General features: G+C 60.5%; 2 protein-coding genes across 4 annotated transcripts in view; one reads left to right on the forward strand and one right to left on the reverse strand.

The window, feature by feature from the left end:
- The window catches only part of NT5DC2 (5'-nucleotidase domain containing 2), a 7,657-nt gene extending 4,628 nt beyond the window's left edge, over positions 1 to 3,029 (forward strand). For all 3 annotated transcript variants that reach the window (XM_077749794.1, XM_077749779.1, XM_077749788.1), the window contains exons 9-14: positions 96 to 197; positions 398 to 479; positions 2,149 to 2,235; positions 2,307 to 2,447; positions 2,529 to 2,593; positions 2,672 to 3,029. In XM_077749794.1, coding sequence (XP_077605920.1) covers positions 96 to 197; positions 398 to 479; positions 2,149 to 2,235; positions 2,307 to 2,447; positions 2,529 to 2,593; positions 2,672 to 2,933 — 739 coding nt within the window. In that variant the 3' untranslated portion in view covers positions 2,934 to 3,029. The remainder of the gene's footprint in view (positions 1 to 95; positions 198 to 397; positions 480 to 2,148; positions 2,236 to 2,306; positions 2,448 to 2,528; positions 2,594 to 2,671) is intronic.
- Positions 2,889 to 24,739, reverse strand: part of STAB1 (stabilin 1) — a 25,281-nt gene continuing 3,430 nt past the window's right edge. Inside the window, exons 2-64 of the mRNA XM_077749928.1 lie at positions 24,141 to 24,277; positions 23,685 to 23,800; positions 23,383 to 23,468; positions 23,244 to 23,313; positions 22,813 to 22,908; positions 22,394 to 22,504; positions 21,728 to 21,924; positions 21,356 to 21,486; positions 21,047 to 21,174; positions 20,665 to 20,753; positions 20,313 to 20,450; positions 20,030 to 20,173; positions 19,788 to 19,850; positions 19,394 to 19,507; positions 19,256 to 19,309; positions 18,938 to 19,018; positions 18,324 to 18,482; positions 17,901 to 17,963; positions 17,582 to 17,677; positions 17,306 to 17,392; positions 16,703 to 16,814; positions 16,083 to 16,269; positions 15,879 to 15,972; positions 15,612 to 15,770; positions 13,974 to 14,069; positions 13,200 to 13,295; positions 13,001 to 13,048; positions 12,692 to 12,822; positions 12,426 to 12,537; positions 11,969 to 12,046; positions 11,788 to 11,886; positions 11,557 to 11,655; positions 11,279 to 11,410; positions 11,009 to 11,137; positions 10,763 to 10,819; positions 10,353 to 10,436; positions 9,636 to 9,831; positions 9,438 to 9,533; positions 9,303 to 9,348; positions 9,125 to 9,201; positions 8,794 to 8,919; positions 8,544 to 8,617; positions 8,326 to 8,400; positions 7,955 to 8,077; positions 7,605 to 7,652; positions 7,314 to 7,391; positions 7,054 to 7,200; positions 6,578 to 6,718; positions 6,416 to 6,475; positions 5,879 to 6,055; positions 5,708 to 5,794; positions 5,450 to 5,599; positions 5,289 to 5,345; positions 5,011 to 5,212; positions 4,611 to 4,712; positions 4,483 to 4,551; positions 4,283 to 4,392; positions 4,070 to 4,189; positions 3,830 to 3,979; positions 3,647 to 3,751; positions 3,403 to 3,549; positions 3,200 to 3,316; positions 2,889 to 3,114 (exon numbers count right to left, since the gene is read on the reverse strand). Coding sequence (XP_077606054.1) covers positions 3,058 to 3,114; positions 3,200 to 3,316; positions 3,403 to 3,549; positions 3,647 to 3,751; positions 3,830 to 3,979; positions 4,070 to 4,189; positions 4,283 to 4,392; positions 4,483 to 4,551; positions 4,611 to 4,712; positions 5,011 to 5,212; positions 5,289 to 5,345; positions 5,450 to 5,599; positions 5,708 to 5,794; positions 5,879 to 6,055; positions 6,416 to 6,475; positions 6,578 to 6,718; positions 7,054 to 7,200; positions 7,314 to 7,391; positions 7,605 to 7,652; positions 7,955 to 8,077; positions 8,326 to 8,400; positions 8,544 to 8,617; positions 8,794 to 8,919; positions 9,125 to 9,201; positions 9,303 to 9,348; positions 9,438 to 9,533; positions 9,636 to 9,831; positions 10,353 to 10,436; positions 10,763 to 10,819; positions 11,009 to 11,137; positions 11,279 to 11,410; positions 11,557 to 11,655; positions 11,788 to 11,886; positions 11,969 to 12,046; positions 12,426 to 12,537; positions 12,692 to 12,822; positions 13,001 to 13,048; positions 13,200 to 13,295; positions 13,974 to 14,069; positions 15,612 to 15,770; positions 15,879 to 15,972; positions 16,083 to 16,269; positions 16,703 to 16,814; positions 17,306 to 17,392; positions 17,582 to 17,677; positions 17,901 to 17,963; positions 18,324 to 18,482; positions 18,938 to 19,018; positions 19,256 to 19,309; positions 19,394 to 19,507; positions 19,788 to 19,850; positions 20,030 to 20,173; positions 20,313 to 20,450; positions 20,665 to 20,753; positions 21,047 to 21,174; positions 21,356 to 21,486; positions 21,728 to 21,924; positions 22,394 to 22,504; positions 22,813 to 22,908; positions 23,244 to 23,313; positions 23,383 to 23,468; positions 23,685 to 23,800; positions 24,141 to 24,277 — 6,810 coding nt within the window. The 3' untranslated portion in view covers positions 2,889 to 3,057. The remainder of the gene's footprint in view (positions 3,115 to 3,199; positions 3,317 to 3,402; positions 3,550 to 3,646; positions 3,752 to 3,829; positions 3,980 to 4,069; positions 4,190 to 4,282; positions 4,393 to 4,482; positions 4,552 to 4,610; positions 4,713 to 5,010; positions 5,213 to 5,288; positions 5,346 to 5,449; positions 5,600 to 5,707; positions 5,795 to 5,878; positions 6,056 to 6,415; positions 6,476 to 6,577; positions 6,719 to 7,053; positions 7,201 to 7,313; positions 7,392 to 7,604; positions 7,653 to 7,954; positions 8,078 to 8,325; positions 8,401 to 8,543; positions 8,618 to 8,793; positions 8,920 to 9,124; positions 9,202 to 9,302; positions 9,349 to 9,437; positions 9,534 to 9,635; positions 9,832 to 10,352; positions 10,437 to 10,762; positions 10,820 to 11,008; positions 11,138 to 11,278; positions 11,411 to 11,556; positions 11,656 to 11,787; positions 11,887 to 11,968; positions 12,047 to 12,425; positions 12,538 to 12,691; positions 12,823 to 13,000; positions 13,049 to 13,199; positions 13,296 to 13,973; positions 14,070 to 15,611; positions 15,771 to 15,878; positions 15,973 to 16,082; positions 16,270 to 16,702; positions 16,815 to 17,305; positions 17,393 to 17,581; positions 17,678 to 17,900; positions 17,964 to 18,323; positions 18,483 to 18,937; positions 19,019 to 19,255; positions 19,310 to 19,393; positions 19,508 to 19,787; positions 19,851 to 20,029; positions 20,174 to 20,312; positions 20,451 to 20,664; positions 20,754 to 21,046; positions 21,175 to 21,355; positions 21,487 to 21,727; positions 21,925 to 22,393; positions 22,505 to 22,812; positions 22,909 to 23,243; positions 23,314 to 23,382; positions 23,469 to 23,684; positions 23,801 to 24,140; positions 24,278 to 24,739) is intronic.

Here is a 24,739-nt window from a genome sequence, read left to right on the forward strand (position 1 = left end):
GGCTCCTGGGAGGGGGGGGGATGGGGTGGGGCCCAGGGAGGAGCCTGCCTCAGCCCACCTGCTGCCTGTTCCACCTCTGTGTTACCTCTGCCCAGGGACAAGGGGATGCGGCACATGGTGGGTCCCGACTGGCGCCAGCTCTTCGATGTGGTCATCGTCCAGGCGGACAAACCCAGCTTCTTTACTGACCGGCGCAAGTATGGGCCTAGCAAGGGGTGATGAGGGCGGGGAGCAGGCACTGGCCTTCATTCACCACCTTGCATGCTTGGGGTGGGGACACCCCCTTGTCAGCAGACACCCAGCCTGTGTGAGCAAGTAGCCTTTGCAGACTGGGGAGGTAGCTGCCCCTGGTCCTGCCTCAGACTGGAATCCAAGCCCTTTACCCCTTTGACCCCAGGCCTTTCAGAAAACTCGACGAGAAAGGCTCCCTGCACTGGGACCGCATCACCCGCCTGGAGAAAGGCAAAATCTATCGGCAGGTGAGTGCCATCTGGCTGGCCTAACCACAGCCCCAGGCTGCAGAGGGGACAGCAGCACAGCCTCCTGGGCCCTGCCTAGTCACCACACATCTGCCGAGGCTCTGCCCCTTGCACCATGTCCAGGGGCATCGGGGAATGGCTCTCAGGGCACAGGCCTGGTCACGCTACCTTCATTTGAATTCCAAGTTTACTACTCAATAGCAGAGGGAATCTGGCCAAGTCACTTGGCCTCTCTCTTTTCCTCATCTATAAAAGAGGTATAAAGTAAGGCAAAAAAAAAGCATAATGTCCTACTTGAATTGTGGTGTACAAGCCCTTAGATTGGCCAGGCATTTACTAAATACCTGGTAAACAACACTGTCATTCCTTGGTGCTGACCACTCTGCTACAGCCAGACAAGCTGGTCGGAGCAGTTCACGGGCCTCTGGGGACCCCTTTTCTTGCCTGGTGGCTAGGAAGCTGAGAAGGGGGCCTAGTGCTAGGGGTTGGGTGGTGATTAAGGCATTTGGCCCTGGATGGAATGCAGAAATCCTGGCTGAGCTGGGCTTCTTTGAGGGAGGGAGTCCCAGGGGCTGGGGGCGGGGGGGAGTCAGCAGTCAGGTCGGGAGCAGCCTGGGGTACCCAGGGCAGCAGCCCGGCCTGTAGGCAGTACTCCTACCTGGGCAGCACCCAACTCTCCGTGGCCCCCTTGAGCGCAGGCTCTTAACCTCAGCTCTGAGGGCAGCTCTCCTTTGTCTTGGCATCTTGGCTAATAAGCCTGAGAAGGGTCATGTACCTACGCGGGGAACATGGGAGTTTTTCTCCTTTAGCAGCTTTAAGCCTTTTCTTTATGCCTTATGATCTGAAGTTTCATTTTGTGTGTGCACCGGATCCTGCTTGGTTCTTGTCTGTCTTTATGCTCCCTCCCTGTCTCCCCTTGCAGGAACCCAGGCTCCATCTGGCCTGGCTCAGCACCTGTACCTCGAGATTCTCTCTAGGTTCAGGGCATGTCCTCAGCGCTCCGCCCACTCATACTTGATTCTACAGGCTCCCCACTTGAGCTTATTTCACCAATTCTTTCACGGCCCTGTGTCTGCCACGCGTGGCTTTTTCCCCCCAGCCTCTCACATGCACAGACTACTGTAGTAGCTCCTTTGCTGAGTGTGAATTCTGTTCATTTCTGGGGTGTGGGCTGCTGCACTTCCTGCTTTGGGCCCCCTGCCCCATTTTCTGCTCTCCTGCAAGCTTCCTCTGTTGTATTTGAGCTTGACTGCCTTCATCTTTTCTCTGGCTTTGGAGCAGGAGGGGCAGATGGCTTCGCAGTGAGGTCTGCCGGGTCCCTCTGGGCCCAGGCCGGGGAGGACAGGAAGGGCTTCAGGGCCACGGGCTTGCTGCTGTAGTTTGTTTCCCACAGCGTGGGATCCCTGGGGTGGGTGTGAGGCCACAGGGAGGGGAGGCCCAGGGCACCATGCCAGGCCGACAGGAGACCTTCCTGTGGCAGGCAGACCCCCTTCCTGTGAAGGGGGAGGAGACGGGGCCAGAGCCAGGGGACAGTGAGGCCACGGGAAAGGGCGGCTGGAGGGGCCGCACTTCCCCTGGGGATTTGGGAGGAGGGTGGAGAATATGGCGTGGCTCTGGCAGCCCCGTGGTACACTGTGCTCAGTGGTGGCCCCCCCCCATCTCTCTCCAGGGAAACCTATATGACTTCCTGCGCCTGACGGAGTGGCGTGGACCCCGTGTGCTCTACTTCGGAGACCATCTGTACAGTGATCTGGCGGTGAGGGGCGCAAGGCTGGGTGGGAGGGAAAGGGCCTGCCGGCTGATGCTGAACCCTGTCCTCGCCCGCAGGACCTCATGCTGCGGCACGGCTGGCGAACCGGTGCCATCATCCCCGAGCTAGAGCGCGAGATCCGCATCATCAACACAGAGCAATACATGCACTCCCTGACGTGGCAGCAGGCACTCACGGGGCTTCTGGAGCGCATGCAGGTGTGGGGGCGTGGGGTGGCCTGGGGGGAGGGCAAGGCTGCTGCCCAGGCACACACCCAGCACCCGCTTTGTCTCCCCCAGACGTACCAGGATGCTGAGTCGCAGCAGGTGCTGGCTGCCTGGATAAAGGAGCGGCAGGAGCTGAGGTGGGCAGGGTCGGGCAGGAGGGGCTCCCAGCCTCACTCCTGTGGTGCCCGCTCGAGTGCCCCGTGTCTCCTCCTCAGGTGCATCACCAAGGCCCTGTTCAACGCTCAGTTTGGGAGCATCTTCCGCACCTTCCACAACCCCACGTACTTCTCACGGCGCCTCGTGCGCTTCTCTGACCTCTACATGGCCTCCCTCAGCTGTCTACTCAACTACCGGGTCGACTTCACCTTCTACCCGCGCCGCACACCCCTACAGCATGAGGCGCCACTCTGGATGGACCAGCTCTGCACCGGCTGCATGAAGACGCCCTTCCTTGGCGACATGGCCCACATCCGCTGAGGGCACCTTTATTGTCCAGAACAGGTCCTAACCCCTCCTGCCCCACCCGTGCTGGGCGTCTGTTCAGGGCGGGCAATAAAAGTAGTCTCCCTCCTGCTCGTGCCTCTGTTCAGTCCTAGACGCATCACTTGACCGCGAGGATCCGCTGGGTGTCCGGGAAGTCGTCCTCCAGGAGCGAGTCCTGGGTGGTAGGAGGGCCATCTGTGGCTGGGCCGATAGCCAAGCCCTGGGGCCCCCTTCTGTCACTCCTTACCCCCCATACTCACATCAAAGGGTTCACAAAAAGCATCATGGCTTCCAAAGACAGGGTTGGGGACAGAGACTAGGGTTGGGCTGGTCCCTTCCTGCCAGGGGGAGAAGTCGTCCTCGGCATCATCTTCCGCCTGAGAAGAGAGGTGCGTGGTGAGGGGCCTCGGGCAAGATCAATGGACCCAGACACCCCCAACGTCCCCACCCAAGACGGCTCTACCTGGAAGGTGGAGAAGCCAAAGCCCGTGGCCTGCCCTCGGGCACGGAGGTAGAAGGCCCCAGCCACCAGGCCGAGCAGTGCTCCGGCAGCCACCACAGCCCCTACACCTGCCACCACGGGTGGACCCTCAAGTGCCACCACCGCCCGCTGCAAACAAGAAGAGCGTCAAGGCCAGACGGGCCAGGACCGTCCCCTCACCCCTTGCTGTTCTGCCTGTTGTCCTCCCCACCCCTCACCAACTCACAGGCTGTAGGGGCGCCAGGAGGGGCCTGGCCAGAGCATGGATGATGCCGTTGAATGCCATGATGTCCCACACGACGACGTGGCTAACCATAACCACCCCTGGGGCCTATAGGAAGACCAGAATCAGGCCTGGTGAGTGTGTGAGGACTGGGGCCAGCAGGGGAGATGCAGTAGCCAAACTCACCACAGGGGCCCAGGAACTGTTGTCAGGGCCCACAGCACTGAAGACGAGCCTGAGGCCCGAGTGGGCAGGGAGCACAGTATCCCGGCTGGCATTGGTGCTCAGGAAGGTGGTGTTGGAGGCATGCAGCTCCAGGTCTGGGCCGCTCAGTGTCTGCGGGCAAAGAAAGCAAGGCCTGTTAGCCTAGGCCAGCCAGAGGCATCAGGACCGGGTCTGGCTCTGTCCACAGCCCCTGCTGGTTACCATGTTATCCATGAAGCCTTCGTTGACAGGGACAAAGAGTGTCTTATAGGTGAGCTCATCATCCAGGAAGTCAAGGAAGTCAAGACCCCGAGGGGTGGCATTGGCATAGCGAAGCAGCATCTGGGAGGGGGGAAATAGGACTGTGGGCAGGCCCCATCCCCAGGGACCCCCAGCTGCCTACACCCTCAGCCCTGAGGCCGAGCTGCTGCGCACCCCATAGAAAGTGGAGAAGTTGGCAGTGGCGGCCAGTACGTCGAGCAGCTTCCCATTGCAGATGCTTGTCCCGTCACCCACAAAGCCCTGGCGGCACCGGCAGGCCACGTCTGCGGGACAGGCAGTTGGGTGGATCAGTGGAAAGGGGCCGAGCCGGGGCATGTGTTGGGGGTGGGTTTCTGGGGGCCGGGGGGCTGCACCTTGCTCGCGGTAGCAGTAGGCGTCCNTGCCGTGGCCACTACAGGGGCTGCTGGCACCGCCAGGGCAAGCTGGTGAAAGGTGAGAGAAGTGAGGGGGGGCCAGGGCTCTTTAGGACGCCCAGCCACACCATTCGTCCTGCACCCGGGGCAGCCAAGCCTCCTCTGGAAGCTGCAATCCACCCAAGTCNAGCCGTGGCCACTACAGGGGCTGCTGGCACCGCCAGGGCAAGCTAGTGAAAGGTGAGAGAAGTGAGGGGGGGGCCAGGGCTCTTTAGGACGCCCAGCCACACCATTCGTCCTGCACCCGGGGCAGCCAAGCCTCCTCTGGAAGCTGCAATCCACCCAAGTCCCCTCACCGATAAGAACCCCCGCAGCCGGCCCACCAGCCTCTCAGAGCACTCCCTCCCAGCCCAATCCATTCACCGCCCAGACCTGCCCCACCCCAGCACCCCGACACTTCTCCAAAGCAGTGGCCAGGGCTGTGCCAGAAGGGCCCACTAGAGATACCCACAACCTTGGGATGCTCACCTCGGCACTCGCTGCCATAGTGGCCAGGGCAGCAGCTGGGCTTCCAGGTGGTGGTGACACAGTTGCGGTGGCAGCCTCTGCCCAGGCCTTGGGGCTGACCCCAGAGGCTAGACCGGGCCCAAATGCTGCGCAGGGCCAAGGAGTGCAGTGGGGGGGATGTCCAGAACTTTGAGTAGTACCTCCAGCAGGTCTCAGGACTGCCCTGGGCAGAGAGGAGTCAAACAGCCCTGGAGTCCCTGGGCCCTGCCCAAACCCGCACCCAGCTCCCAGGCCCTTACCTGCTCCCGCGAGCCCTCAGGACATGGTGGTTCTAGCCCACAAATGCTGCAGATCTTCTGGAAGGAACAGAGGCCAACACAGCAAGGTCAGATGACTGGACGATCCGGTCCCTTGGCTAGGATCCCGTGCCCCTCCACCTCTGACCTATGGCCTCCCTCACCAGCCGCAGAGGTCGAGTCTCGAAGCGGTCACAGCGGGCACCAAGGCCAGGTGGCTCCAGAAGCTGGTCGATGCCATAGGCCAGGCCACCCTCGAAAGGCAGGTGCCGCTGCACAATGCGGGCGTCCTCCTCACCCACTGTGAGCTCACCCTGCAGGTGGAGAGGGAGAGTACACGGGGTCACAGGTGCACTGCGGCCCCGCACTGTCAGAGCCTCTGCCTCCTGCTGCCCTCATCCAAGCCCTCTCCTCACACTCACCGGCCGGACACGGCTGCAGGAGAAGGAGATGGGGGTCCCATGCATGGTGCGGAGAGGGCCCAGGTTGGGCAGGTCAGACGCCAAGGCCTGAGCAGATAGAGCTATTGGTTGGAGCTGGGCAGGCAGGCTGGGCAGCAGGCCGTGGGGACCAAGGGCTGGGGGTGCACCCACCTCAATGTTGCGAATCACGTGGCCCCGCAGAATGGCTGCCAGCTTGTCCCGGTGGTCTTCATGGTACAGCCAAACCTGGCGGTCAGGGGGCAGGGCTTGCAGGGCAGCGTCTGTGGGCCACAGCATTGTCAGGGGCCTGTGGGCTGCATCCTGAAGTAGGGGCAGGAGGCCAGCCACCTGGCAAGAAGCAGGGGTGTGACAGTCAGAGACTGGTGGGCAGAGGTAGGGGGCTGGACCACAGAGACCAGGAAGGGGATCCAGGGACCAGGTGGCCAGCCGCGTTCTGTAGCCAGATGCACATGGACATACATGCAGGGATAAGCTTGCACACGCCTTGACTATTTTCAGGTCTGTAGACACACATAAACATACCCTTGTGTTCACACTGGGAGGCTCACATACACAGTTGGCCTGTACACACACACGGGACAGGCTGACACACATGTAAGTGTGCAGACAGGTGAATATACACTCACATTACCACACACACACACAGGCACAAATACACACTGACCGGCCCACACAGGGGGGCAGTACCTTCACGAGGCCACTGAAGATCTTGTAACCAAAGCTCTCAGCAGCGGCGGTGATGTTTCTCTGCAGAAAGGCACTTGTGAGCCTTGAGGTCAGACAGGGAGGGAGCGACTGAGGCCCCCAGCAACCTGCCTGATAAGCCTCCAGGCCTGTGCCCAGTCATACCCGCAGGAGAGGGGCAGCGTCAGGCTTCCAGTATAACACATCTGGCGGCAGCAGGACCTGGTCGATGAAGTGCAGCACGCCGTTCACAGCCTCGTGGTCACTGCTCACCACACGAGCGAAGTCATTGAGATAGATGCTGCCCTGGGGGTGGGGCCCAGGACTGAATGAAGCTGATTTGTGGGGTACTCGTGCCGTGGGTGGGGCCTGAGGTGGGGGCAGAACCTGCATTGGGTGAGTCTTGGGGCAGAAGGTGGGCCCAGTCAAGGCAGAAGGCCTCCAGGTATGGCCCGTGGGGGTGGGGATGTGACCAGGGCCTGGGGAGAGGTACTTGGTAGTGGGCAGGGTCTGGAGCTGGTCTCCCTGTCACTAAGGCCTGCCCAGGCCTAGCGGAGGACAGAAGGTCGTAACTGGGTTCAGGGCACAGGGGCAGGTACTGTGGGTGGGTTAGGGCAGGAGAGGGCCGGGCCCGGGCTCACCTCCCTCTCGTGGACGCGCAGTGTGTGCCCCGAGAGCGTGGTGACGTAGCCCTCGTCCAGCAACTCCTGGCTCCTCAGCTGCCGGCAGCTGACCACGTGGTAGCGGAACACAAGCTGGCGGTGGGTGCGAATCCGGGCCAGCTCGTCCTGGGATGGGAGTCCAGGAGGGTAGCGGGAGGCCCCTGACTGCGGCCTCTGCCCACGCCCCAGAATGCCCACCCCCTCCCAGCCTGGCCAGGGGTGGGAGAGGACTGCATTACCTGCGACAGGTTGGTCATTAGATCTGTGCGAGGTACAAAAACTGTGAAAGGCCCATCACCCTTGAGCTCCTTGTATTCCTAGGGGGAGGGGGAAACAGCTGGAGTGGAAGAGGGGTAACTTTCGACCAACTCGGGGCTTCCACGGATCCTCGTGGAAAGACTCGGACTCTGAGATCAGAACTGCCAAACCCCCTGACCAAATAAGAACATGGAGGCCCAAGGACCGGTGGGACCGGCAGATCAGAGAGACCCAGGCAGGACTGAGGAAGTGGAAGCCAGCTGGTCACTCACCAGGAGGCGGAGGCTGAAGAATGAGGCATGTCTGTCCCGAAGAAGCTCCTGGGGGGGGCGAGGATCAGCTCAGATTTTAGGTGGCCCCCATTCAGGGCCTGGTGCCTGTCCCAGCACCTGCGGCCCAAGGTCTGGCCAAGGCAGAGATGAGGAAAGGAAAGCCGGGGGTCTGAGCTGGGGTTAGGATTAGTTTCATGGATCATAGCTGGGTCAGACCCAAGTACAGTCAGGGGTCAGGGTCGTGGTTAAGGCCAGGATCAGGATCCAGTCTTGGGTCTTGATATCATGGGTGAGGCCAATGGGGAGGCACAGCCAAGGTTGGGTCAGGGGTCCAACTTGGGCACCATTACCAGGCCAACTCGGGCACGGCAGGTGAAGCCATCACCCACAGTGTGGGCTGCATCACAGGTGCACGTCCTCTGGCCGTCCCCTGTGCTTTTGCACACAGCATAGGGGCTGCAGCCTCCGTTACTCTGAGGCAGGGACAGGAGAGAGAGAGGCGTCAGTGGCTCCCAGACTCCTCTGCCCCAGCCATGGTAAGGGGCCATGAAGACCCCTGTCCAACCCCCAAATCCCAGTTTGCTACTGATCAGTCAGACTGGAGCTTATGGGAGGGCAGCTTACCCTTCAGAGGCCCTTGGGACCCTGATGGGGGGCAAGGAGGGCTGGCTCCTGCCTCAGTCCCCTTCCCCTAGGAAATGAGGTGGGGCTGGGCCCTGACCTGGGAGCAAGGGTCCAGGAGCTCACAGGTCCGGATGCCATCCCCACTGTAACCCTCACGGCAGCTGCAGGAGACCTGTCCCAAATCCTAATCAGTGTGGCTGCTGGGACCCAAGAGCAGGCCAGCAGCCTGGACAGAAGGAGCACCCCACCTGGTTTGAGGGGGGCCCCCCTACAAGGGAATGGCACAGCCCCAGTGTCCACCTCTGTTGTGCTGACCTGCTGGGGGCCTGTGGGGATGCATTCAGCATGCATGTGGCAGCCCCCGTGGCGGACGAGACAGCTGTTAACTTCTGGGGGAAGAGATGTGGGGGTGAGAGGAGGCCCTTCATTCATCTGTGCAATCAGGTACTCACCCCCACGCTCTCAGGGGCCCCCGTGGGCCCCTCAGCCTCTCGTAGTGTGACTCACAACACTGAAGCCAGAGCCCTGGCCCCACGTATGCCCAGGGTGTGGGTCCCAGCCTCACCCTGGCACAGCTCCCCGTCTCCTGTGTAGCCATTCTGGCAGGTGCATGTCCGCTGCCCAGGTGCCACCTTGGTGCAGTTGGCGTGAGGGGAGCAGCCTCCATGGTCACGGGCGCAAGGATCCACCTCTAGGGGGAGATGATCCCAGAGAGCTGTGAGGAGCTGGCACAGGGACAGAGTGGGGACGAGGGAGGAAGGCATGGGAGGGAGAAAGGAAAAGGTCAGAGGGCAGGGTAGGCCCTGAGGTGGGACTGGGGTTAAAACTAGACTCAGAGGGACCGGAGAGGGCTCTGCAGGGAAATGGGGGCCAGGAGCACCCATGTGTGACTGGACCTGAACAGTGGATGCCGTCGCCCGAGTACCCCGCAGCACAGACACAGGCCGGGCCTGCAGCCGAGTCCTGAATGCAGCTGGGAGGGGTGGCGACAGCTCAGCCTCTGCCTGCCCAGCCCCTCCTTGCCCCCAGCGCCCCGACCCACTTGCCCACCTGTCCCAGGCTGAGCTCACTCACTTGGCATTGGGATCGCATTTCTTTGGGCACGGAGGGCTGGTGATCTCTAGGGGGTTGAGAAGATGGTTCTGGTCATTTGGACTCAGGAGCCACTTCCCCAGGAGTCACCCACCTATCCCCCTTAAGGCCACTCACTCTGGTCACAGCGGGGGCCCTGCCAGCCCACATGACAGACACAGCTCCCGTCCCCTCGGAGTCCCTCCTGGCACAGCCCGTGGGCACAGCTGCAGACTGGGAGCAGAACGAGGGGGGGCAGGAGTTACCCAATGCTCTTGTCTTGTCCCTGCCGGTCCATCCCTGTGCCTGCTGTCCTCCGCCCTCCCCAGTGCTCACCTCCAGCACAGTTGGGCCCGTAGCGGCCCAGCTCGCACATCTCACATGCCGTTCCATGGAAGCCCTCGTGGCAGCGGCATTCCCCGCTGCCCAGGAGCCGGTCCTGGCATTGCCCATGGCCCGAGCACACACCACCCAGCCCCCCGGGGCACGGCTCACACAGTGTGCCAAAGAAGCCGGGGCAGCAGTCAGGCACCTGTGGGGAGGGGGTAGGGAGAGGCCCCGCACAGGCCAGATGTAGGGGGAGGGAAGTGGGGGTGACGGGAAATGTTGGAGGGGTGGGACGGGGACAGGCCACAAAGCCATAGAATGAAGCAAGCTGGAATCACGGGGTTGGAGGCTACCTTCTACAACCCTCCTCATGGCAGGGGCGAGGAAACAGAGCCTCGGGCAGGCGATGGCTGTGCCGGTTCTCACAGTGAGGGACAGAGCTGGGCCTAGCAGCTGCCCCTGGGGCCTGGTTGACAGTGTCCAGGCTGAACCCCTTTTCCCTTCTCCCCGCCCATACCTCCTAGGGCATGGCCATGGAGACAAACACTGGTCCCACTGACCTGAGACTTCTCCCCCTTGCTCTTCCTCTGGGCCCTTGCCCCCTGCCTCAACCCTAGCCCCAGTCCTGCCTCTGCCGTTGAAATCTAGGCCAAGTTCCTCCCCTGGGCCTGCACTCCCACCTCCCCCTTTCTGGTTAGACTTAGGGGTGGGGATGCCGCAAGGCACCTGGATCTTCTTGGCACACGTGTAAGAACAGCCCCGGGAGAACGAGTAGCCAGATCGGTAGACGCAGCTCTTCCTGGGAGTGTTCTGGAAATGGGCAGGCAGGAGGGCTCAACCCATGGCTCAGGTAGGGGCAGGACAGTGAACGGGGAGACACAGACTATAGGTATCAGTGGGTAAGATGGAAGAGCAGAACAGCAGAAAATTAGCAGGCGGGACTCAGGGCTGCAAGTGAATGAGGTCCTCCTCGCAGACCTGGGCCTGGGCCTCCTAGCCTCTACCAGGGAGGTCAAGCAGCCCTTGCTGTCCCATTCCCCAGGCCTGGGTGAGCCGACTGGGCCCTGTAGGCTCAGACACCTTGGGAGCGGAGAGCAGGCCAAGCTCAGACACAGCCGTGCTGAGACCATCCTCACCTCCAGCTGGAAACCCTGAGTGCAGCGGAATTTCCGGGTGCAGTTGACACATTTCTCCTGGGGGGAGGGAGGGCAAGTTTTCAGGTGGTCCTGGGATGGGGGGCCCCCAAACTCACCTTCCTTCCTGTCCCACCCCAATCAAGTGCCCCTCTGTGCCAGCCAGGCCAGCCAGCACCTCCCAGCTCTGAACCGCAACCCCCCTCCCTGCCCTCCCCGGTATCCTCCCCACCGGCCTCAGCCTCTCACCCGCAGGGCCTCAGCGTGGCTATGCAGGCAGCGGCTTGAACCCACGCTCAGGACCCCCGACAAGCCAAACAGTGAGCGGCCAGGGGCCTCCAGCACAGGGCCTTCCAGTGGCATGTGGTTGACCTCAGGCTGAGGAGGGTGGGAGGAGACTGAGTCCACCCCCCACACTACCACCCGCACCTTGGGGCTAACAGGTTCCGGGGAGAGTCTCCAGGCTGGGTGGTCTCTGGGGCGGAGGTTACAGGCTCCCAGCCCCCGACCCCTGCAGACCTGGCCGCTATGGTTGTAGAAGACAAGCCAGTGGGCAGGGCCCAGGAGAGAGTTGCGGTGTCCCCCTCGCTGCAGGGATTCCGAGGAGAGGGCTTCTCCCAGGATCACGTGATGTCGCACTGTGTCTGCATCCTGGCAGGAAAGCAGCTCAGGGACTCCAGGGACTACCAAGTGCCCAGGACAGTACATTCCACCCACCTTGTCCCTTTGTTATAGGATGAGAGGCTCACCCAGGTTTTCACCCTCCCCTTTCAGTGGCCCTATCCCAGTGACCTCACCAGGCTGCTGCTGTTGCCCTGGGCCTCCAGAGAGTGGTTTGTGGGCACAAAGATGGTGTAGGCCGTGGCGGCCTCAATCTGGGACACCAGCTTGTGGTGCTAAGGGCAGGGGGCCGGGGTCACCAATGAGCATAATCCTCCCCAGTCCCGACCCTGGGGCCAGCCAGCTCCCTCCAGGCCCTGGGGGAGGGTGCTCCGACCAGGCACACCCCTCTCTCCTCTGTTCCTTACCTTCAGCAGCTCCCGGAAGAGATGGAAGGCAGGCACCGAGTCTAGCTGCTGCAGCAAGCCCTGCCCATGCAGCATGTCCCCTCTCGGAGGCAGTAAGACCTGCCATGGAGCATAGGGGCTGGTCAGTACGTCAGTGCCCCTCAGCTCAGGATGTTCCCCGGGCACACCCTTCCGGCCATACCTGGCTGAGGACATGTAGGACACCATTGGTGGCGAGGAGGTCAGCCACATCCACGCTGGCATTCTGCACCCAGACCCTCTGGAAAGCAGCAAGCAGGGCTCAGTCACAGGGAGGCACAGGTGGACACTTAAGAGTGGGTACAGCACCCAGAGATTCTGCTGGGCACCCAGGCAGCTCCCAGTGGCCCCCAGCCTGGCCCAGACACCCTCAGAACCTGCCAGATGGGTACACAGACCCATATCAGGACCCATGCACAAAAGGGACAGGTATGCACATGCAGACAAAGACGGACAGCCCCCGGCAGGCCAGTCACTACTGGTCCCAAGACACTGTCCTGGGTATGCCCTCTGCCGGCCCTGCGGAGGTCAACTCAATCTCATCATGGGGACCCCTGTCTGGGAAGTACCCCCCGCACGTTCCGCTCGACCCCCTCTCCTGCCCAGAGTTCACCAAATACCCCACTGATGTTGTGAATCTCCCAGCGTGTGGTGGGGCTCAGGGTGGCCACATCCTGCCCACCCAGCCGGGCCAGCTCCTCCTCAGAGAGGGCACCCTGGAGAAAATGGGCCCTGTGGGACACGGAACCAGGTTAGTGTAACCTATCCTTGGGACTGGGCTCCACCCCAAAAGGTACACATAGGTCAGAATGAAAACCTCTGGGGAGGGGCAGGTTCTTGCACAGAAGTCCCTTCCCCACCCCAGCTTCCTGCCGTGGCAGCCCACCTGACCAGGTGAGGCAGCATCTTTGGCTGCAACCAGAAGGCTTGGTCCTCAGGGCTCAGCCTCCGGATGGCAGACTCAGAGGGCACCAGTGCTGTGACTTGACTGTTGGTAGGAAGAGTGATGCCAGCACTCTGTGTGTGTGGTGACAGAGGGACAAGGGGAGTGATGAAGGCAGCCACCTGAGATTGCTTGCTCCCAGCCTGCAGGCCTGCCCCCATCTCCACCTCTTGGAGACATTATGTGGTACCTCTGCATCCAGGGAGGACTCCTGGATTTGAGCCCCAACCCCAGTATTCTGCCCTGTCCTACCTTGATCCACTGGTAGAAGACAGAGAAGTGGGCATTTGCCTCCAGCTCCTAAGGGGGGGAAAGAGCTGAGGTCATCAGTCTAGGGACAAACTCAAGCCCCCTCCTCACCAGGACCCTGAACACTGCCCCTTCCTACCTGAGGTGCATGAAAGGACCCCCACACACACACACTACCACCAAACACAGGGACCCTACTCACCCGGAAGATGTCTCCGTAGCAGCTGAAGCCGTCACCCCCATAGCCAGAGGGGCATGTGCAGACCCGCTGACCTCCCCCTACTGCTCGGCAGGTGGCCTGGGGTGGAGGTGGGGCAAAGAGACAGTACCCAGATGGCAAGCTGGACAGCACCCCAGCCTACATCTCTCTGTTCACCCTTATCACCTCTCTTTCTGCTGCCTGCCTGTCTTGCCACCCAGCCCCACCATCTGCCTATCCAGCCAGCCAATTTGCATTCAAGTTGCTCCTTTGGTATGCCTGGCCATACTCTCCAAGGTCACTGAGCATTTGACATGAGTGACCCCACATCATCATGACAGATGGGCTGGGAAACCCCAGGACTGAGGGAGCATCCAGGAGGAGAGGCCTGCCCTGAGAGCAGGAGGAGCTAACTGAGGCGCCTGGGTGGCTCAGTTGGTTAAGCGTTCGACTTCGGCTCGGGTCGTGAAAGGAGCTAACTGGGAGGCCTTCCAGAATACATGGGCAGAGGTGCAGTGGTGTTAGAGCAGAATAAAGTCAGGAGCCAGACAGCAAGGGGCTCGGAGCAGCCACAGGAGCATGGAATGGGTTGGGAGTCAAGGGTGGAGACAGGAGGTAGGGCAGGGGCTGGGGCCTTAAGAATGAGTGAAAGCTCTTTACTGTGGGCAAGGGGGTGACATGGTTTAGATCTGTGGCTTAGAAAGATTCCAACCCTGGCCATAGACAGGGACACCCAGAGAGCCTCCCCCCAGGTTCCAGGCCCTCTCGCCCCCTCACCAGGTCATGGCAGCCACCATTGCCTGCCCGGCAGGGGTCAATAGGACTGCACACATAGCCGTCCCCTGCGAATCCCAGCTTGCAAGTGCACCGGCTCTGGAGAGGTTAGAAGCAGAGGACCTCATCTCACCAGGGGTACCCACCCCTCTCCTCCACTCCCCAGCTCTCCATGGGCCCTATGCCCTGGGGATCCTTGTTCAGACCCATGGAGCTCCTCCCAGCCCCATCCACGGTCCACATCAGGAGCCGGAGGCCCTGAGGGGAGGCTGGCTCTTGAGATGAGTCCACAGAAGTGATGGCATTGGCAGGGAGGCATCCATGGGGACCTGGTACCCCTCTGCCCTCAGGCCTGGGAGAGGGCGACAGCACAGGGTGAGCAGGCAGGTGTCTGCAAGGCTGGCCCCAGGGCTGGCGGCACAGACTCACCTCTGACCCTGCCCCCTGCTCTGATCCTTCCCACTGAATGCCTGTGTCTTGGGCTTGTCCACACTGCAGCTGAGTGACTGGTGACATGCCCCAGATCTCAGCTGCCCTTGTCTGCAAGTTGGGGGCATCTCCACCTCCTTACTCTGGTCCTCGGTTCAGGACTTTAACATTGTATAGCTCTTTGTGGAGCGGGTAGTGCCAGCCCTCACAGCCAGTTGGGTGTTCGTCACGGACACCCCACAGGTAGGTGACCCCAGCCATGGCGGGACAGTCCCTGCACACACACATTGACCCAGAGGCAGCCAGGCCTGGCCTCCCAATTGGTGTATTAGACACTTGAGTGCCACCCAGTCTTCAGGTTCACGGGCCTGATGTGCCTCACAAGAAAAGCTGCAGATGCTCAGGCCCTGTGGCTGGGGTCTGAGGCTGCAAAGCTCCACAGCTGGATTCCCATGAGTCTAAAGATTTGGGGATGCCAGTCTCTTTGGGCAGGAGTCTCCCCCTGCTTTGCTCAGCACTGGATTCCTAAGTCTAAATCAGGGACTAGCATGTAACACACACCTGGTGCTATGTGGGAAACCAGTGAATGAATGAGTGAACTCATGGCCAGGAGACAGCGGCCCCGAGGCCAGGTGGAGCAGAGGACTCGTGGACTCAGTTACAAGAGTCCTCGTCCCCGAGGGACAGGAGCCACAGCCTTCTGATTTGGGAAAAAGGCAACCTTGAACTGGTGGTCGAATGCACCTTCCCTTAAAACTGTCATGGCCTTGGGGCGCCTGGGTGGCTTAGTCGGTTAAGCGTCCGACTTTCGCTTGGGTCATGATCTCGCGGTTCGTGAGTTCGAGCCCTGCGTCGGGCTCTGTGCTGACTGCCAGCTCAGAGCCTGGAGCCTATTTCAAAGTCTGTGTCTCCCTCTCTCTCTGACCCTCCCCTGCTTATGCTGTCTCTCTCTCTCTCTCTCCTAGAAATAAAAATATAAAAAAAAAAAAAAAACTGTCATGGCCTCATGTCGTCTCCAGCACACGTCCGCTGTTTCTAGACTGTACGACTCAACCTTCCAGCCCTGCATTCTCACTTGTGTCTGAGGTTTGAGACCCTGAGCTGGAGTTCTTGGGAGTGAATGTTCCTGGAGCCAGATGGGGTGCGGTGAGAGTCCCCTGGAACCAAGACCCCACACCCCACTCTACTGCCTCTAGGCTTGCTGTGCCTCACCTGCCCAGGTCCCACGTAGCTGCAGAGGGCGTCGGCGTGACAACCACCTCTCACATCCAGCTCACACTCATCAATGGCCACACAGACACGGCCGTCCCCGCTCCAGCCTTTGTGGCATGTGCAGTGGTGTTTGCCCAGGGCCTCAGGGACACACTCAGCCTGTGAGAGCCACAATCAAATGACTCAGATCTTCAGGGCAGTGGGCTGAGGAAAAGGAAGTCCCTCTCCCACCTGTCAGGGCTTCAGGAAAGAGACAGTGAGACTGACATTTTCTGAGCAGCCACCACGGTCTGGGTGGGAGCAGGGGTTGCTGGGTGTACAGGAGAAGCCATCGCCCTCGAAGCCATCAAGACAGACACACCTGCGGCAGGTGAAGAGGAGGCCTCCGGTGAGCCTCTGGAAGAGGCCAGAGGCCAAACAAACTGACACGCATGGTCATGGACGAGACAGAGAGGAAACATGATTCCTCACCTGGTGACACCACCCTGGCTAACGCAGCGGGCGTGCAGGTGGCAGATCTGGGCCTGTTCTGCGGGCCCACATTGCACAGTGGACTCATTGCAGAAGCGGCCGCTGAAGCCTGGAGCACACGTGCCACTCTGGCACACACCCCCACTGCCCGGACGGTTGTCACAGAGACCATGGACACAGCCACAGTCTGCAGGGAGGAGATGGGAACAGGAAAGCTGAGGCAGGGGCAGAGCTGGCTGGGGACGGGGAATGGGGTGGCTGGCATAGATTTGACTTCAGGGTCACAAAATCAGAGGCCATCCCAGACTCAGTGGGCAGGCAGAAGAAATGCAAGCAGGGCCATTCATTGCTTTCAGTCACCCCACTCTAGCTTCCCTGCCCCAATAGCACCATCAGAAAGTTCTTCTGTGTGTCTGACTTAAATCCCACATGCTTTAGATTGAACCACAGTTGCTGTCCTGGTGTGGATGAAGGAGACTTCTATTTTTGTCCTCAAATCCTCCCCTCCTCCCTCTGGCCTTCATTCTTCCTCCTGGGGCTCTATTCCCCTTCTTGGGAGTCCCCAACTCCCATCCCAAGTCTTTTTTTCCTGGCAGGCAGCCTGGGCCAGGACCACCCACCTTCCTGGCACTGGTCTCCATGCTTGTTTGGGTTGGAGCAGATGTGGCAGGCGATGCCTTTGTAGTCCGGGAAGCAGAGGCAGGCCCCGTTGCCCCGGACCCCATCGCTGCACTGGGGGTGGGCAGGAAGTGAGACCAGTCACGGGGTGGGGGCTGTCCTCCCCCGCCCCCCACACTCTCTCCCTCTATGGGATGGCTCTGAGCTTCTGCTCCCCCCCCTGAAGACCTCCCCCTGGAAGAGACCAAGCCACTGATGCTGTCAAAGAACTGGCCCCCCAAAAGACACCCGGCCCTAGAGGCTTCAGGGATGACCTCTGTGTAACCTAGAAACGCACAACCCTTAGGGTGTCTCCCCTAGCCTCGATGCTACCAAATGGCGAAACAGAGCACACAAAACGAGCACTGACAAACAGCCTTCATGAAAATAGGTACCCAAATCTGTCAACTTCATTATTTCTAATTAAAATACTAAAAACAACATGGTCCACCTCCCACTGCCTAGATGTCAGAAACCCGAGGCCAGAGAGAGGCAGGCTTGGCTCAGACACACAGGGAGTCACTGGCCAACTCCCACCCCTGACCCCAGGGCAGTGGAGGACTCACGGTGCCTTTGCCATAGCAGGGGTTGGAGAAGCCCCCAGGACACTGTATACAGTCAGGCCCAAAAAACCCCTTGCAACAGCCAGGTTTCTGTAAGAAACAAAAGTGTGTCTGAGGGTCCATCGGGGGTACTGCCACTCCCTGGTCCCATCTCTAGAGCAAGCAGGTGGGTGAAGCCCCTCTGGGATGCAACCCAGCTCTCTGAGGAAGGCAGCCTGCTCTGCCCCGGAGGGGAGGCTCCAGCTCACTGGGCAGTGAGCACCCCACCCCCAGGCTCACCAGGATAGTCTGGTTGCAGTAGTGAGCACAGCCTTTCTTCAGGACGTTGAGCCCAGTAGGGTCATGGGTGTAGACACACTCCTTGGGGAAGATGTCCTGGGGTGGGCCGCGCAAAGCTGGTCAGCAGGCGTGGGGTCTGAGCCGGCCCCGTGTGCCAGGCAGCTCCGATCCAGGGACTGCTGAGTCCAGCACTCCCACCCGCAGTGGGGCCGAGAGGGCCTGAGCCTTCAGGTCCAGCCTCACAGCGCCTTCGCCTGACCCTGACCCAGGGTGGAAGTCTTACTGAACAGCCCCAAGGGCCCGGCCAAGGGACACTCACCAGCTTCATACTGTTTGGGGGGCATGTGCTGGTGTTCAGGGCTTGGCAGTCCACACAGGAGCCCTGGGTAGGGAAGGGCCGGTGGGGGTGGGAGGAGAGTGGTCAGTCATGGTTTATTCGTACAGCAGACCCCAAGAAAGTGTCATGGAGCCAAGCCCCGAGGTATGAGAGAGTCAACGACAGGGGGGCCAGGGCAGAAGGAGGAGCTTGGTGGGGGAGTGTGAGAACTGTGGCAGAGGGACAGGAGGGCCAGAAGGTGCCGGAGTGATCCCGAAGGAACCAGCAACAGGACGGCTGAGGCCTGGTGTGGGGGAGGCGGCACATCTGTGGGGTCTGTACCCAGGCCCCAGCCCCAGGGCCACTGGAGGAGAACAGGCGGTGCCGGGGCCCCAGGAAGGCTGGGGCCGTGCGGCGTGTGCTCACCGCCACGATCTTGTGCTGCTCCTCATTGCAGTGCTTAGGCAGGATGGGCAGGATGGTCGGGGGCAGCAGGATGCCCTCCAGCATGTGGATCACACCATTGGCGGCCAGCACGTCCACTCTCCGTAGTGGGACCCCCTCGGGTCCCAGCAGGATGCGCCCCTGTGGTGGAGCCTGGTGTGCAACCTGTCCAGCCTGGCAGACCCCTGGGCCCACTGCCCCCTTCACCCCTACAGCCCAGCCTGCAGGCCATCTCCTCTCCCCTCTCCCTGGCTCTCCAGAGCCCCTTGTTCTGGCAAAACTGCTCCAGCCTCTGTGCCCCAAGCCATGTCATTTCTGCCTACGTGGTTTCTAGCCTCTGGGCCTGGAGTCACGTGGAATATGGCCCCCTCAACCCCACCACCCTCGTGCCCACTCTCCACGTCTTTGGAGCCCTCCCACTCTGTTGGACCCTGGGAGAATGTGATGTGTGCCTGCCTCCCACATAGCCCCACCAGGGCCTGCGCTCCATGGGGCTCGGACTATAAGGGCAGGGCTGAAAGAGACCACATAACCAGCCAGTCATCACCAACCCCTCCATTGATCCATTCACCCCAGATTTTGTTTGCAGAGCTCACCTCCTCGGAGATATTCACAGCCAGGACCTGGTTTGCCAAGGTGAGGACTCGACCCTTGGAAATGAGCTTCTCAATGGTCAGCTGGGGTGGAGGAGAGTGTGGCCTCAGGCTGGGCATTAGCCACATCATAAGGCCACACACAGTCCTGTGTGACTCACAGCCTCCACCTGGGTCCCCAGACTCTCTTCTGTGCTTATAGAGTCCAAATGGATGGGGAGAGGAAAAGGGGCTCCGAGGGAGGCCGGGACCTACAGACAAACCTCGAAAAGCCCAGCAACAGGTATAAGCTGGTCACCCTTCCAAAGAAGAGCCTCTCACCTGGCCATGGCTGTAGATGTGGTACTTCACCAGCTCCTGTAGTTTGGACAGACCCTGAAAGGAGAGAGAGGGCTTGGTAGGGGAGGGTGAGGGCCCAGGTACCCCGTCTTCCCAGCCCCTTCACCCCACCGAGCTTACCGCTGTGAAGAGGTAGATCAGCCGGCCATCACGCAACATGTCCACAGCCTCGTTGCTTGGGACAAACACTGTGAATGGCCCAGGTCCATCCAGGATGGAGGGTAGCCCACAGTTCTGTGGCAGCAAGAAGGAGGCTCAGGGAGGCTCTGCCTCCACCTCTGAGGTCGGCCTGGGCCCCGCCACCCTCAGCCTGCAGGGAACGCCCACGAGGAGTAAATGGGAGACAATGGCAATGGGTCCATGCTAACACAGAACCTCAGGATGGTGATGGGTAGGTTAGAGGATGGGGGCACGGGCAAAGACCCATACTACCCCAGAACCCTAGATCCCTGTCGGTAATGAGGGGTCCCAAGACAAAAGATCAGACAGGCTAGGACCATACACCCAAACTCACCTCCAGGATGGTTTCAAACCGGCTGAAGGCCTCAGTAGAGGCAAGGATCTGGCCGACGGTTCTCTGTAGCAAGGGACAAGCATGAGAGCCTCGGGGAAAAGGGTGAGGCTGCTTGGGCCTCAGAGGGGAAGGAGTTCTGTTCCAGGCCTGCCCAGAACTGCCCTTGCCCAGTCTCTGAACTCTGTGGGAGTCAGAGGTCACCCAGTGGCACGTGGTGGAGAGAGGGGAGGGCACTGTCTTACCTTGGGGTCCTCGGGGAGCTCTGGTGGGGGCTGCCACTGCAGAGCGGTGACCAAGTGGAAGACACCATTGGCTGCCGGGTAGTTGGCTTTTTGGATGGTGATTGTTTGCTGGGGGTGGTCTTTGTACTTGTACGTGTACTTCTGCTGAGACAGGAGACCTCTGGCTCATATGGCGCATGCCAGCCTCCTGTTCTGAGGCTCTGTTCCACCTCCATACCATTGCTCAGGCAGCGTCCCCCAACTGTGACACCTCTGGTGTCCAGGCTGAGATAGCCCCCCTTACCACGAAGCGGTTGAAAGTGACGGTGATCTCCTGCCCATCCAGTGTCCACCACCTGCGTGTCTGCTGGGTCCCCAGTTCCTCCAGGATGTGCTGTCCCGCAATGATGTGCTGTTTGCAGAGCTGCCGGGCAATGGATGCCTGTGGGCACAAGGGGACCGGGGTGCTGAGTGGGCCCGTGGTGGCCAGTGGTCATCATGCCACCCTGCCCAAGCGATGGAGAGGACAAGGGGCATCCCAGGCCTCTGTTCCCCAGAGGGAAGAATGGGGACTCTCTCAGGATGCCAACGTCTGGGGCAGGGTCCAGGGAGGAGGCAAGGGCTGGCAGCCAGCTCCTCGAGGGGAAGAGGCTCACGTTCATGGTCCTGGAGAAGACTGACGAGAGGGATGGCACCAGCACCGTGAACGGGCCCGACGTGGTGAGGATCTCGTGGCAGCCCTGATCTAGAAGCCGGGAGAGGGTGTGTCAGAACAGATCTGGGAAAACTTCAGGCGTCAGTCCTATGTTTTGGAGAGTTGGGTAGGGGGCACTGGGCCTTGGTCTGGCGTAGAAGAGAGGCATCAGGATTTGGGTGGCTAGCTCCCACCTCCGATCACACACCCCACAACGGCCCACTCTTCTTCCACAGCTCTCGGGCAGAGAGACAGGGCATCTTTGCAGGGTCTGCCCCTCCCTCCCCAGTAAGAATGTGGGGTATGAGGGACGAGATCACAGGGAGGTGGTAAGGGTCACACACCCAACATGGCCAGGGTGACTCTCAGCCGCGGGAACACCACACCCAGCTGGCTGACCTTCTGTATCTCATGGAGCAGGTGTCCATAGCAGGCACGCCCATCCCCTACCTCGCCCTCCTTGCACACACAGCTAGGGACACGGATAGAACTGGTCAGGGCAGGGGGTATGGCCAGTCCCCACCGCCTGGCCCTCACCCACCTGCCCCCCAAGGCCCTTGAACTGAGTGTGCACATGCGTGCACACTTGTCCCTGCCCAGCCCACCCCCCTCTGCTCTGCCCCTGGTGCCCACCCTGTGGCCCTAGTACCTACCTGGTCTTCCCATCGGGGGTCACCTGACAGGTGGCTGAACGGTCGCAGGAGTGAGGGAAGCAGTAGGCAAAGCAGCCCGCAGAGGCATTGTGGTTGATGCTGACCAAGCCTGGCTTACACTGGCAGGAGGCCTGGGCCACCAGGCAGGGGAAGGAGGGTGACATCACATCTATGATAACCACTGGTATCTGTTGCACCCACAAAGCTATGCTCAGCCCACACACCCACCAGCTGAGAAGAGGGCTGCCATCCTCTTCCCATTTTACAAAAAGGGCAACTGAGGCTCCCAAGAGGCCTGTGATGTGCCTAGGGTCCAGTAGCCAGTGTGGGTGGGCGGACCATGGGACAGGCCTGACCCAAGACTCGGCTCACCTTGCCTGATCTCAGGTACAGACACACGGTGGAGTTGCTGGGGCAGCCACCATGGTTGATGGTGCACGGGTCATGGGGCAGACACACCGTCCCATCGCCGTGGTAGTCCTTGGGGCAGCGACACTGTGCCTGCCCCGTGGGGCTCACCGAGCACTGGGCCAGTGGGGAACAGGGCGATGGCTGGCAGGGATTAGGGGCTGCCAGGGCAGAGAGAGAGCCCACGTGAGCTGAGCACCCAGGAGCCCCATCACGTCTGCAGCGACGGCCCAAAGGTGAGGTGAGCAAATTGATCTAGAACTTGGAGACAGGCCCTCTCTCGGTGGCAAGCTATACTTGCTTAAATGGCCAGATTGTACTTGCTGGTTTAAAAGGGGGCTCCTGGGTGGCTCAGTCAGTTAAGCGTCCGACACTTGATTTCGGCTCAGGTCATGATCTCACAGTTGTGAGACTCAGCCTCCAATCTGGCTCTGTGCTGCCTATGTGGAACCTGCTTGGGATTCTCCCTCTCTCTTTCTCTCTGCCCCTCCCGGGCTTGTGTGTACTCATGCTCTCTTTCTCTTTCTCCCAAAATAAATAAATAAACATTTAAAAATAATTTTAAAGGATGTCTCCCCAGCCCCTGGTCATTCTGAGCTTGGGCCTCTGACATCTAGGTCGCAGACTTACCTCTGCATTCTCTGCCCTGCTGTGTGTGGCCCGGGAGGCAGCTGCAGGCGGGGGCCTCTGCAGAGCACTGGGAGTTCTGGGGACAGTTCAGGGCTTGGCAGACTGGCAGCTCTGAGTGAAGAGTAGGGAGTACTGTGGTGGCTCAAAGCCCCAGGTTGGACAGGAAGACAGGAGCGAAGGTGTTCTGCCCAGTTTGCTGTGCTACTCTGGCCAGGGCCTTGCCCTCTCTGGGCCACTGGGCAGTGTGGGTCTCAGATGACATTCCCTCCCCCTGACCAGTTGTGTGCCTCTCCTACTTAGAAAGAAATTGGGCTTTGGGTAGTCCTACTGAGGCTCAGGCCCCATCTCTTACCTATTGGCCTCTCTTGCTCTGGCCACTGAGTACCTGCCACACCCCCCTGCCCAGCATCCCTGCCCACCTTGGTCACAGCGGGCTCCAGTGTATCCAGCAAAACACAGGCAGCTTCCATCTCCAAGCGGCCCTCGGCTGCACACGCCATGTACGCAGCCACACACTGGGAGGGACACACAGGGACACACGTGGACATTAAGTCCCTACCCTCTCCATTTCTAGAACTCGGCTTCAGCTGGCCCCATCTCAAGAACACAGGGCTGTAATGCAGGACTATAGGGGTGATGGGAGCCCAAGGGAGACTCCTGGCCTAGCCTGGGGGCCCAGGGGGCACTGCCTGGTGAAGGCCTCTGGGAGTAGCACGGGGCTGGGGTATGAGGAGGCAAAGCTCATATCCTGGGAGGTGGAGTGTCAGGCTGAGGGCCTGGGAGGGAGACTGCTGGGGGCTGGGGACTAGGTAGGCTGTGGCCCTTGCTCCCCTGCCCCGCCGGTACTCACCTGACTGGCAGTTGGGCCCAAACCGGTTGGGGTCTTGGCACTCCTGGCAGGCAGAGCCACTGAAGTTTTCCTGGCAGACATTTGCAGCAAGTCAGTACAGCCCTCCCCTGTCCCCACCCCACTCCAACCAGGCCCTTACCTGGCACACGCAGGTCCCGTTCCCATCTATGCCATCCAGGCAGGTCCCACGGCCATTACACGGAGTCTCAGCACCCCCAGGACACTCTGTGAAGCCCCCCCCGTCGGAACTCAGCTATGCCCCTAAGAACTCATGATTCACCCCTGACCCCAGAAGCTCTGGGCAGCCCCGGCCCCGGCCCCTTCCCCAGGCAGCCAAACTATGCTGGCGCTTGCTAAGTGTCCATTTACTGAACCAGTGGAAGGAGATGCAAGCAGATGCTGCAGACAGGGGAACCCAAGGCTGGGGCCCCCACCCCATACCATAGCACTGGGACCCCCAGAAGCCAGGGCAGCAGGCCTTCTCCACCACATCCTTCCAGCACTCCATGCTGCAGCCTCTCATGGACATCAAAGAGTCCCCCAGCTGCACCTGGTAGCTGGGCACAAAGGTGGCAGGGTGACTGGGCAGGGTGACAGGAGGGACTCCCACTCTTCAGCCCCCAGCATGGCCTCCCCACACTGGGTTCCCATGCTCCGGCTCCACCTCCCCTCCCTCTGCCTGGTCTGGAGCTGAGCATGGGGCTGGCATGTAGTAGGTGCTCAATACATATCAGCTGCCCCCACCTCCTCTCTACTCCCTATTTCTGCCCCACTGGAGGGGCCAACAGACATGTGGATAAGTGAGTCCCTGCTCTCACCACCCAAGCCTGCCAGGGGTGGCCCTCCCCCACCCCACAGGATGCTCCTGGAAGTGGGCAAGGAGGTGGGGATCCGTACTGGCAGTCCTGTGAAATCTTCTCGGGTAGCTCCCGAAGCCAGCCTGGGGGGCACATCCGCCTCCTGATGGCAGAGCACATGGTACAGGGTATGTGCATGACAAACTTGGTCTTCACATCGCAGCGTCTGGACTGCACCTGGGCAACAAGTGGAATTTGGAGTGAGGGGCCTGGACCCTGCACCCAGTCCTGGTGCTGCTCTGACCGAGGCAAGGCCTCGCATCTCTCTCCAGGCCTTGGTTTCCCACCTGTTCCAGTGAGGACAGGGGAGAATGTGAGAGATGGGGAAACCTGCCTGTCACAGGTTGTCCCTGCCACACTGTGTTCCTATACCACAGCCGCCGACTTCTGTCCAGGGCCACAAACATATGTCCAGAAGCCTCAGAGTCTATACCTCCTGACGTGATGAGAACCCAGCCGTTTTCTTAGGCCTTAGCCCATTCAGATGAAGAAACTGAACTGGGTCCCAAACCACCCAGAGACTGGGTCTGTCAGGGACCAGAACTGGGACTTTCAACCTAGTGTCCATTATCACCTCTCACTTAAAAGTGAGATGCCACAGCAGACACTGTTTGGGAGAGCACAGCAATTCAATTCCCA

The sequence above is a fragment of the Crocuta crocuta genome, unplaced genomic scaffold (genome assembly GCF_008692635.1).
Source record: "Crocuta crocuta isolate KB4526 unplaced genomic scaffold, BGI_CrCroc_1.0 scaffold463, whole genome shotgun sequence".
NCBI classification, from domain to species: domain Eukaryota; kingdom Metazoa; phylum Chordata; class Mammalia; order Carnivora; family Hyaenidae; genus Crocuta; species Crocuta crocuta.